This window comes from Trichomycterus rosablanca, chromosome 1 (assembly GCF_030014385.1).
Source record: "Trichomycterus rosablanca isolate fTriRos1 chromosome 1, fTriRos1.hap1, whole genome shotgun sequence".
In the NCBI taxonomy this organism is placed as follows: domain Eukaryota; kingdom Metazoa; phylum Chordata; class Actinopteri; order Siluriformes; family Trichomycteridae; genus Trichomycterus; species Trichomycterus rosablanca.
The window spans coordinates 37,540,106-37,552,253 of NC_085988.1; the positions used below are offsets into that span (position 1 = coordinate 37,540,106).

Below are 12,148 nucleotides of genomic sequence, written 5' to 3' on the forward strand. Positions count from 1 at the left end.
ACTGCTTTATTGAAGAGGCTGAGGGTAAAGGTGATGGACTGGCCAAGCATGTCTCCAGACCTAAACCCAATAGAACATCTTTGGGGCATCCTCAAGCGGAAGGTGGAGGAGCGCAAAGTCTCGAATATCCGCCAGCTCCGTGATGTCGTCATGGAGGAGTGGAAAAGCATTCCAGTGGCAACCTGTGAAGCTCTGGTAAACTCCATGCCCAGGAGAGTTAAGGCAGTTCTGGGAGATAATGGTGGCCACACAAAATATTGACACTTCAGGAACTTTCACTAAGGGGTGTACTCACTTTTGTTGCCGGTGGTTTATACATTAATGGCTGTATATTGAGTTATTTTGAGGGAAGAATAAATTTACACTGTTATATAAGCTGCACACAGACTACTTTTCATTGTGTCAAAGTGTCATTTTGTCAGTGTTGTCCCATGAAAAGATATACTTAAATATCTGCAGAAATGTGAGGGGTGTACTCACTTTTGTGACACACTGTATGTGAAGGTACCACTGATGCTGATGCTTATATTGGTATTTTAAAGGGACACATGCTGCCATCAAAATGACGTCTTTTCCCAGGACAGTATAACATCTGGTATTTTAACAGGACAATCCCAGGCTTCCTACACAAGTTACAACAGTAGACAGGATTCCAAAATAGAGTAAGTGTGCTTAATTGCCCTTCCTATAGTCCAAATGTGTCTCCTATTGAAAATGTATGGCACATCATGAAGAGGAGAATTAGACAACCGCAAACATGGACTTCTGAGTATACAGCAAGAATGGGCAACAACTGCAACAATTAGTGTCTTCAATTAGCATCAATTGCCAAACGATTAAAAAGTATAATTAAAAGACCCAGTGACCCAGTGGCAAACGTGCCTCTGTCCAAAAAGCAGTTTGTCATTGAAAACACTGAAATGTGTCCTTTTGTCTGTTAAGAAAGTGTCCCAAAGTTTCTGCAAATTATATATATTCTCAATTGCTTGAATTGTACTCTGCCACAATTGTAAGTCACTTTGGTTAAAAGTGTCTGCTAAATGCAGCAAATGTAAATGGCTGATTTACTTGACTGTATTTTGTTAAATAAACACATTTAATGCGTGCAACACACTGAAACAATTATAGTTATATACAAGTTGCACTTTACCAATGAGCAGGTGAATTGGTTGCATGTGAGGGTATCATGATATGCAAATAAGTAGGAATTGTTTATTAATTCCGAAAGAACATTTATTAATGCAAAATTTTAAATAATTTAGCTGTTTTATCATCTACCATATATAATATTGTGAAAAGATTCAGGCAATGCTGAGAAATCTGTATGTGTAGGGCAAGGTTAAACAAACAACGTTGAATGTGCATGACCCTCAAGCCCTCAGATGACATTGCATGAGAAACCGTCATGCTAATGTTATAAATGCAGCCAAAGGGGCTCAGGAGTACTTTGGGAAACCGTCGTCACTTAACACAGTTTCCCGCTGGGTAAAACATGCTTTCACACTAGAGCACTTGAATCTCAACTCTGCTACGGACAGACCAGACACCTCTGTGGACAATAATTGGCTTGTTATTTACAATGATTTACGACCCATGCTGGTTGATTGATGACGCTTGCACAAAGACTGGTGATATTGGAGATTGGTGCTTGACTATCCGAAGGGATGCAGATCTCCATTTAAGCTAAAAAGGTGTAGGTGTCGGAGGGAGTGTGTGTTTGTCATGCCTCTCCTCGGTCAGGAGTTGAGGTCAGCAGCAGTAGAGGAAGCAAAATGCAATTAGGGAATTGGATACAAGATTGGGAGCAAAATCTGGGGAAAGAAACCATTCAGTGCTGCATCAAGAAATGTAACCTGAAATTATATTACGCCAACGGAAGGTCATACATCAATTCTCTTCAAAAGTTGTTTGGCCCAAGCTCATCTTAGATGGACTGAGAGACACTGGAAATAAGTGCCATGGTCAGATGAGTCCACTTTTAGGTTCTTTGAGCAAAAACAGATGGCTGGTTTTCTGTGCCAGAGACGAAAAGGAACATAATCAGTAAAAGGTGCAAAAGCTAAGATCTGTCATGGTTTCTAGGTGCAACACTTCCCACAGCATTGATTTCATTTTAATCGTTAAAAGTGAAATTAATAGTAGGCTAAACATTACATTAATTAAATTTGTTTATATTTACAAAATACTATTCAGTTAATCGGTGGAGACAGTGGGAATCATTTATTTTAATTTGTCAGTTTAAAAAAGGGTTCCAGAGAATTAACAAATCAGATTCTTGTTTTTAATGCATTTTACAAAATGTCCCAACTATTTCAGAAATGCAGCTTGGAAAAAATAGTTGTATAAATATTAGAAAATTTATTGTAGCGAGCAATACTATGCCAGTATTAAGCAGTTGATCAAGCAATGTGCTATATCATGCCAGCACTTTAGCTTAGTGGCCCCCTAGAGGCCTAAACTGCATTGAATTAAAAAGAGTAAGGATCACATGTGATGGAAATGGAAAATCACTAGGTTATTGGCACATAACAGATTTCTTTTGATGTCACGTCAACAGATGGCAGCTATAAAAAATTTAGTTGTTAATGCTAATCTTGCTGACGTAGACCAAAGTGATGAAGCTACTACCACCAGTTCATCAGAAGTAAACCTACTACATTTAAACGAAATCAGAAAATACCAAGATAATACACCATCATGGATTCATCAAATTTTCCATGAGCAAAAAGACATTTACATATTCGGCATTTAGCAGACATTATTATCCAGAGTGACCTACCGAAGTGCTTCCACAGTAAACATTTCCCTACTAGTTTAAGTAGAAAATACTTTTTTTTATAAAAGTGTTAGTAATTACATGTTAGTTCTCAGTTTAAGTGCACCTCTTAATGCTTAGTTAAGAGGTGGGTTTTTAATTGTCTTGAAGACAGTGAGAGACTCAGATGTTCGGACAGACAGAGGAAGTTCGTTTCACCACTTGGGTGCTAGAACATAAAAGGGCCTTGATGCCTGTCTTCCTCGAGTCCTGGGTGGAGGATCAAGGTGAGCGAGACTAGTGGCTCAGAGGATGCATTGTACAGAGGTAGTTTGGAGCTGGTCCATTTTTAGCTTTGTAGGCGAGCATCAGTGTTTTAAACTGAATGTGTGAAGCTACAGGAAGCCAGTGAAGAGAACGCAGCAGTGGGGTGATGTGGCAGTGTTTAGGTTGGTTAAAAACCAGGCGAGCAGCTGCATTTTGAATGAGCTGTAAGGGTTTGATAGTGGACATGGGAGCACCTGTCAAGAGGGAGTTGCAGTAGTCCAGCCGACAGATTACAAGTGATTGCACCAGAATCTGAGTAGCTTCCATGGAGAGAAATGGTCGAATCTTCCTGATGTTGTAGAGGAGGAACCGGCACGATCTTGTTATGTTGGCTACATGAGAAGAGAAGGGCAGCTGGTTATCCAGGATGACACCAAGGCTTCTTACCTTATCAGTTGGTCTGATCTGGGAGTCATCAAGAGAGATGACTAGATCCTGGTTGGAAATAAGGCAGGAATAAGTAACAGCTCTGTCTTGCTGGGATTAAGTTTTAGGTGATGAGCCGACATCCATAGTGGGATATCTTGCAGACATGCTGAGATGCGATACCTTTTGTAAGAGTAATATCATAATCCATGAGGGGGTTTTTAAGAGAAAAAAAAGGTTAAGAACCGCTGCTTTAGCTGATTTCGAGTTCACTGCTCTTTTCTTAGGTGACTGTGCCTATGTTGGTCCACGATAAGCTGCTTAAACACTAACTAATTCCTGTTTAAATGCTAAATGTGTTTTGCATATTGTGAAAGCCTGTCTGTTTTTCTGTGCTTGTCCTTACGTGGCCCATTTTGGAAGCTTTTCTACTATTTATTCTAATTATTGTATTAAGTAGTTGAATCTTTTGCACCGCACGTTTAGCGTCAGTCTGATTTTATGCAAATGTGAATATTGTGTGCTTGTTTATTTCATTCTTCCTGGGTGCAGCTTCATGTGTATTAACATTGCTTTTGCATGACATTGTGCATTAGGTACCAGTCCAAGAGGACATGCTTGAGTGTTATTATTTGTTTTTCATGAAATGTTTTGATTTAAAAGCTATTCCACAAATTAATTTTAACTTAAAAGGATTTTGGAAATCAGTTAAGAATTCAAAAAAAAAAAAAAACTAGCCAGATGCTATACTTTATGATCCTAGCTGAGACAATTCCAAGGGTATGCTACAATGTCATTATGGCTTTTTTGAGGAATGTACAACATAAAACATGTATTTGCATTTAGTTGAAGCTTGTGAATTTTGTTGTGTGTTTTTATTCTCTGCTTAGGCTCGCTACACATATGTTCCTTTAAACGAACTGAAACCACACAGAATAGTAAATGTGTATGGCGTAGTGACCTTCTTCAAGCAGCCTTTCCCAACCAAGGGCACAGGTGAGTCCAAAAAACACAGTAATAATGTGTCTTATTGTTATTTGCTCCCCCAGGCTCTGAGTAAGGCTTGGAAAAAGCTCTCAGCTCTGCTTGCATCACTCATATTGCTCATAGATATGAAGAAAAAGCTGTATCAAAATGCTACGTAGAATAACAGATAGATGACGTAAACCAGAAACAGCATTAAACGTAATTACAGCAGAAACTTGACAAATACAAATGCATAAAATACACTTTTCCTATTAAATGTTCTTTTGGGGTGGGGAGGGGGGGTTGTGTTAGGGATGTGGTGGAAAATTGTGTAGCTGTTCATTTATGTTATTAAGCAGTAAAATACTGGCTTTTGTGTTCTCTTTGCAAACTTGAATCAAATATGTTGCTACTATACAACATACGCTTTATGCGTTTCTGAGTTTCTGAACTTATTCTCTATCGTCTGCTGACCTTCACGGATTCCTTAACACTTCCAAAAAAAAAATCCCATTTCATTTCTTATGACAACCTGTGATGTATCGAAACCACAATGGGGAAAGTCTGGATCTCCAAAGGTTGAGGTGTAAATAACAAGCTACTGTAAGTGTGTTTATGCAGACAAAATAATAATAAACTCCAGTTTCTTGTGCAGAAGGCAGATTTTTACATTGCACAGTACCCTACAGTACTAGACACGCATGCATCCACTTGTCCATGTTATCAGCTTCAGCTATCAGAGGTGATTAAAAACTCCATCAGCGCTGCTGTGTCTGATCCACTCATACCAGCACAACATACACTAACACACCACCACCATGTCAGTGTTACTGCAGTGCTGAGAATTATCCACCACCCAAATAATACTTGCTCTACAGTGGTCCTAAGAGAGTCCTGACCATTGAAGAACAGCATGAAAGGGGGCTAACAAAGCATGCAGAGAAACAGATGGACTACAGTGCTTCTTTATAGTAAGTGAAGCTGATAAAATGGACAGTGAGTGTAAAAGACAAGGAGGTGGTTTTAATGTTATGGCTGATTGGTGTAGGTAAAAGCATTTTTCTTGTCCATTGCCTGTCTTCATCTCTTGTCTGTGACACTGGTTTTAAATCCTCATAATCCTTGAGTGACAGTGTAGATAAAATGATCGGCTGCTTAGTGGGTCCGGCACTGATATGTCTTCCCTCAATGGATGGGTTCACGTAATGCCATTCGTCTTCTGTATTTGTTAGCCCAGCCTGTTATCAGCAGCGTGGTTCTTAGCCTTACACCACATAAACTTACGTGAGTCATGGTGTAGATTACAGCAGACAAATAATCCAAACCAGTCGTGTGTACAAATAACAGATCTACCTCTTTTTTTAGGGAAATTAATGCATCTTTAATAATCTTGCTTGTTTTCTTTAGCTACTGGACTGCAATCATGCTGCAATTACATGTGCTTTAACACATTCAGGTCATTGATCATGCTTCAGGTTGCATTGTGCTGCCATCTTGTGAAGTGCTGAAAATCAATCCTCATTTCAGTCAAAGCCTCTTGTCGATGGATCATTGTGATGAGCAAAGAGAGTCAGGGCTCCTGTCCAATTTAATCAGCAGAAAGAATTGGGCTTTGTGCACATGTGCCTAAAGAGGCGAATGCTTTGGGCTGGATCAATGTGAATGTGAAAGGTCATGGCAAATATAAAGCAGTTTTTAACCAATAAATCTGTGCATCTTTCTTAATGTCACTGAATATTGCAAACATACTGTATGTTTTAATAGATGCAGTCCTTTTTATTATTTATCCAGCTGCAAAACCATTAAGCTCACTCGAAGCTGAGATAAGCAAAATGAAGCTCTCTTATTTTGGATACATAACTAGGAGAACCAATTCATTGGAAAAGACAATTATTCTTGAAAGGTTGAAGAGAAAAAAGAAAGAGGACGGCCAACAAGAAGATAGATGGATACACTTAGAAAAACAATAAGAGTCATTTAGAAGCCTGAAGACCCAAACAGTAGACAGCTCTATGCATGTGTTCAGAATTAACTTGACAGCAAAAGACAAAAAACACATGACAGAAGAAGAACAAAACCTGAATGGCATGTTTATTTTATTTATTAGGATTTTAACGTCATGTTTTACACGCTTTGGTTACATACATGACAGAACAATTAATCGCTGGTTACACAAGATTCATCATGTCAAGCTTTTAATGTCAAACACAGTCATGGACAATTTTGTATCTCCAATTCAATTCACTTGCATGACTTTGGACTGTGGGAGGACACCAAAGCTCCCGAAGGAAACCCACGCAGACATGGGAAGAACATGCAAACTCCTGTCCCTGAGAACTGAACCCAGAACTTTCTTGCTGTGAGGTGACCGTGCTACCCAATAAGCCACCATGCCACCTAAATGGCAGCAATGTTAACAAATTTGTAACATCATTTACTATGTTAACACTGCAAGATTTCCTGTTTGTCTTAAATATGATTTTGTTGTAGGGTTGTTCATATTATCATTTTACTGTGTGCTTCTGAACAGATTGTGCACCTAAACTGCCCCCTATGCACGATGATTCATCAGTGACTCTACAGACGTGTATTCTTTTCCACTAGGGACTCAGGACAATGTTTATTCTCATGATTACCACATACTCTTGGAAGAAATACACTTTTAAATGTTCCAATATTTAGTCCATTTAGGCCAAATGACCCCAAAGAAAGAGAGGTCTAAAAAACAACCAAATAGAAAAAACACACCACTACCATTGTCTCCTTGTCATTTTATTTTTAGTGGTTTACAGGCTCGCAGCATAGAGATAATGAGTGTTCTGTCTGTGTCATTGTATCAGATTTCAGTGTTGCTTTTGAAATGTTAAAATTGATATGTTACTGTTTCACTCCCATAAAAATGCAGTTTGTATTACGTGTGAGTAAGCCTGTGAAAAGTATAACTTAATAGAATAATTATAGCTATTTGAGGAAATCATAATTGACAGAACTGCAGTTAATAGTCAGATTCTGCAATTTAACATTTCCATGCGCTGGCAAGGTTTATTATCAATGATTGTAATTATATAATTAAATCATCATGTCTTTGTATTTAAGTCATTATCATCAGTCAAAGCTTTTGAACCAATTTTGCAGGAGATTCTCTACAATGTTGCTTATTATTTTGTAATCACTTGGTGTATTTTGGTAATATGTTTTGGATATTTTTTGCACTGTTATTCATGTCTTTTCTTATTATTTATAATGTGTCTATTATAAGCAGTGGTACCCTAGTGGTTAAGGTACCATTTTTATATTTATATTTGAAGCATTTAGCAAAGCAACTTAAAATTCTGACTCAAAACAATTTTAATCAAGGATTAAGGGCCTTGTTCAGGGGCCCAACAGTGGCAACATGGTGATGGTGGGGCTTAAACCAGCGACCTCTGATTAGTACCCTAACCGCTGAGCTACCACAGCACCAGTTATCAGGCTTCTTGTTAAAGCCCCACCACCACCAAGTTTCCATTGCTGGGCCCTTAACCCTCAATTGCTTGGACTTTAATCAGTGACAATTGTAAGTTGCTTTGGACAAAAGAGTCTGCCAAATGCAGTTATTGTAAATGTAATTAGCCACACAGCACATATTGTGGGTAGCGCACAGCACCAAGATCATGGCACTGTTACTGGTTACATTTTGGTTACTGTCTGGGAGGAGTTCGGCATGGTCTTCATCTGTCTGCATGTTTTACTCCAGTCACTAAGGATTAGTGAAAAAAATTAATAATTTTAAATAATCCAAAACAAAGTTTAATGACATTTAATTGTTAGCTAATATTTTGTATAGAGACACTTCACCTTGAGTCAATTAAAAACAAAACACAGAAACATGTTTGAGTAATGAGATGGCAATTAAACATACCTGAAAATATCTAAAGGTTTAATCTATTCATGTTTACAAAGCTTTTTATTTGTAGCAGTTTCAGTGGTTTTAAAATCCTGGTAACAGTTCATGACTACAGTTTGCTTGCTTAATTTTAAGCTTGAGGTTGTGCTAGTGACCTTTTTGTCTTCATTTATTCAGTATTGGAGTTGATTTGCATTTGTAATTTTGACTAGAGCTCAGCACCTAAGCTAGCCTAATCACTGTGGATCCACTGAATTTCTACAGATTACTGTTCCACGCTGAAGATCACAGACCAGACGAATGCTAAAGTGGGCTGCACTATTTTCAGTGAAAAGCTCGAGGATCATCCAAAAATCTTCCGAATTGGAGACATCATTCGTCTCCACAGAGTGAAGGTAATGAGACTGTATCTGTCAACTTTGATCTATGGATTTGCTTCCAGAACTGGGCTAGATTTAAACTTTATGAAGTGCCTCGATGATTACGTCCACTCCGGCTGCAATTACTTTATGAGTGCTGAACTCGGTAATGGACTCTAATCCAAGTGATTATGGTTGATTAAGGTCGATTTAAGCAACACTCGAGCGTTCACTATTCAGTGTGATTAATAGTGTGTTGGTACTTCTCCACAGGCTCAGATGTTCAACCACTCTATGACCCTACTGACCACTTTGGGCTGGTCTACAGTCACTTTTGACGGGGCCATTAACACCCCCATTGAGCCTCGGGCATCAAGTCGAACTTTCCACTTTAATGAAGCTGATAAATGCACAGTGGAGGCGCTACGTGCGTGGGCAGCGACGCAGTTGGTACAAGCCAGTGAGACTACTGTTCCTCTGTCCTCAGTTCAGCCTAGAATGTACTTTGATCTGACCTGCCAGCTGCTAGCAAAGGCCTGCATGGACACCAGATGCATGCTGCTCAAGGTACGTACTTCACTACGTACTACGTGGTGAATTACCTCATTAATCTGATGACTTTTCCTTACTGTAATGACCCGGTAGTTTAGTCTAATCTCTTCTCTGAATAGAAGACTGAATGCAAAATTGTTCAAGGTTTCATAATGATAATTCTAGAAGCTATTCAGTCTACTAGGCTAAAACTTTTTTGTACCACTAAAGCCTCTTTTTTCCTAACAAATTCTCAAAACTTGAGAGTCAGTGATAAATGTTAAATGCGTAAACAGTAACATGACGGGTCAAACATTTTTGTGCATGAAATTTCATGCATGGTTTTACATATACAGTGGTACCTTGTAACTCAACATCCCCTAAACTTAGGCTTGAGCGATGCAGTAAAACGTCATTAAAGTGCGCTTATGAGACGAATCTACATTTGTGGAATAACTTTCAAATCCTCTCTGAAAGTGTCTACATGTATGTGTTTAGCTGGATTTTTTGGTTTTATTGTATTTATATTGTTTTTAACTGTTCAATTGTATTTCAGTGTTTTTCATATTATATTCATATTGTGTTAATTTTAATGTATACGTGTCAAAGACAACCCCATTATTTTACATTAACCTAAAATATGTGCAGTTCAGGGGCGCCCAGGTGGGACAGCGGGATATTTCGCTGACGCACCAGCACTGAGTTTCTGAACTCTCGGGTTCGAGGCTCGGTGTTGCCACCGGTCGGCTGGGCGCCATCTGGTGGCCATAATTGGCAGTGCCTGCAGCAGATACAAAGTGGGGACCGGACTATGTGTGGGTGGGTCTTCATACACTGTGTAAGGACCCTGATTGTCAGAAGAGACGCCCGTGCAGGAAGCGCGGACGAGAAGAGGAGGGCTGTACACGTGTAAAGAAGGCGTGGGCAGCGGCGTGCTCTCCTTGGATGCAAATCTGGAGTCTGTCAGCAGCGGAAGACAAATTGGACGCGCTAAAACGAGGGGAAAAATGGGGAGAAAAATGCATAAAAAAAATAAATAAAAAAAAAGAAATTCTGTTCCATGGACCATGGAACACATTACCAGCTTTCCCATACATCCTCATGGGAAAAAAATACCTTGAAACTCAACACTCTATAAACTCAATGCCACTCCCAGAACCAATTAACGTTGAGTTTTAAGGTACTATTTGAATAGGATTCACAACAATGGGATATTTTACATTGTCTATTGGTCTTACAATTCCCCAGATGAAAAGTCCCACAACATTTTCACAAAGATTCAAAGTGGCAGAAGTGATATATAGCAGTGTTCAGAATGAAATTAAATCTGTATTTAAAATCACACATCATGACTAAAAAAGATTTAATAAAAATGTACATCATTTAGAATGTAAATGTCATTTGCTGTAGTGTTTTGTATTATTTACTAAGGCTAAGTTAGGTCATCTTATTAATAGCGAGTTACCACTAGACTGCTCATGTATGACCAGTTCTATCTATAAATAATTTTAGAATTGCATTAATAAAGTCTGCTAAACTAGATTGAAGTTCAAAATTATATGTTATGAATAAGGCCTTACCTAATTTATGGCAGTGAAAATCGTGTCACAGACTGTGAAATGAACCAAATACGCAATTTGCTGTGGAATTAAAAATTTGCGTAGCGTATGAAATATGTGGTGCAATATGAGGTCCTAGCAATTATCCAGTAATAATGTTAGTGAAACAGACTTTTCTGTGGTGTAGTGTGCTGACAATGTCTGATGTATGTGTTTACCTATTGAGTGCACTTTGTCCCCTTGGGGATTCCATAGTCAAAGGTAGTGCAAAGTGTGCTTCTGTACACACGTGATCATCTCTCGGTAGTCTGTACAGCGCCTCAAATGAACAAGCCAGTAAAGTTTTATGCTCCTGATAGTTTGTCTATGTACAGTTTATTTCTTTCCTTATAAACTCTAAAGACGCTCAGTTACACTAGCAATCAGTTAGACAAAATGTCCAAGATGCCAAAGTCTAAAGCAGCTAAAAACATGGCTCGGGTACCTGAGTCTAGAAAACTCCCAACCAATTCTGTGGACGCAGGGGATGGTGTGCGAAAATATGAGGAAGTATTTTTGTCTTTTAACTATTAAGGTAGGCTGTGCTGTGTATTGTAGCTTCCATTTATTCTATCATTCAGTTTATGAGTGTTATTTAATGACTTATGTGACATGTGGCACTTTTCTTAAATAATTTGTGAAATGTGTGATTTTTGGAAAACAAGGTCTGTAAAATTAAGCACATTTTCCCATAAATTAAGTAGGCCCCTAATTCTAAATAAATAAACAATTCCTTCAGGCTGCTTCTGTTAGGAGTTCCACAGCGGATCATTTATCAGCGTATATGATATGGCATGGTTTTTACACACGGATGCCATTTCTGATGCAACCGTCCTACTTATCTGGGCTTGGGCCTGGCATTAAGGGTGCACTTACATGTGCAGTGATATGTGCAGCCCCCAGTGACTAGGTTCACGTTATGTCATGCACCTTCTTTATTTGTGAGCCCAGCCTGAAATTGGCACTGCTGTTACCAGCAGTGTGGCTCTGCCATCGCTGTGAAGCGCCATGGTGGACCATTTTAGCTTGACCACATCCACTTTGTTAAACAATACTAGCAGCAAGCTTTTGCTGGGATATGGACTGTGTAAACACATGACATAAAACAATGATTATACAAATCAGAAAAAGTTGGGACAGTATGGAAAATGCAAATAAAATTAAACTGCAGTGTTCCTTACATTTACTTTGACTTTTTTTTTTATTGCAGACAGGATGAACCTGAGATATTTCATGTTTTTTCTGCTCAACTTCATTTCATTTATTAATAAACATCCATTCCTGCTTTTCAGGCCTGCAACACATTCCAAAAAAAGTTGGGACGGGGGCAATTTAGGGCTAGTAATGAGGTGAAAAAACT

General features: G+C 38.7%; 1 protein-coding gene across 1 annotated transcript in view; it reads left to right on the plus strand.

Annotated features, from left to right (window-relative positions):
- Positions 1-12,148, plus strand: part of pot1 (protection of telomeres 1 homolog) — a 114,657-nt gene that overhangs the window by 47,638 nt on the left and 54,871 nt on the right. The window contains exons 7-9 of the mRNA XM_062992292.1: positions 4,339-4,444; positions 8,565-8,695; positions 8,933-9,226. Coding sequence (XP_062848362.1) covers positions 4,339-4,444; positions 8,565-8,695; positions 8,933-9,226 — 531 coding nt within the window. The remainder of the gene's footprint in view (positions 1-4,338; positions 4,445-8,564; positions 8,696-8,932; positions 9,227-12,148) is intronic.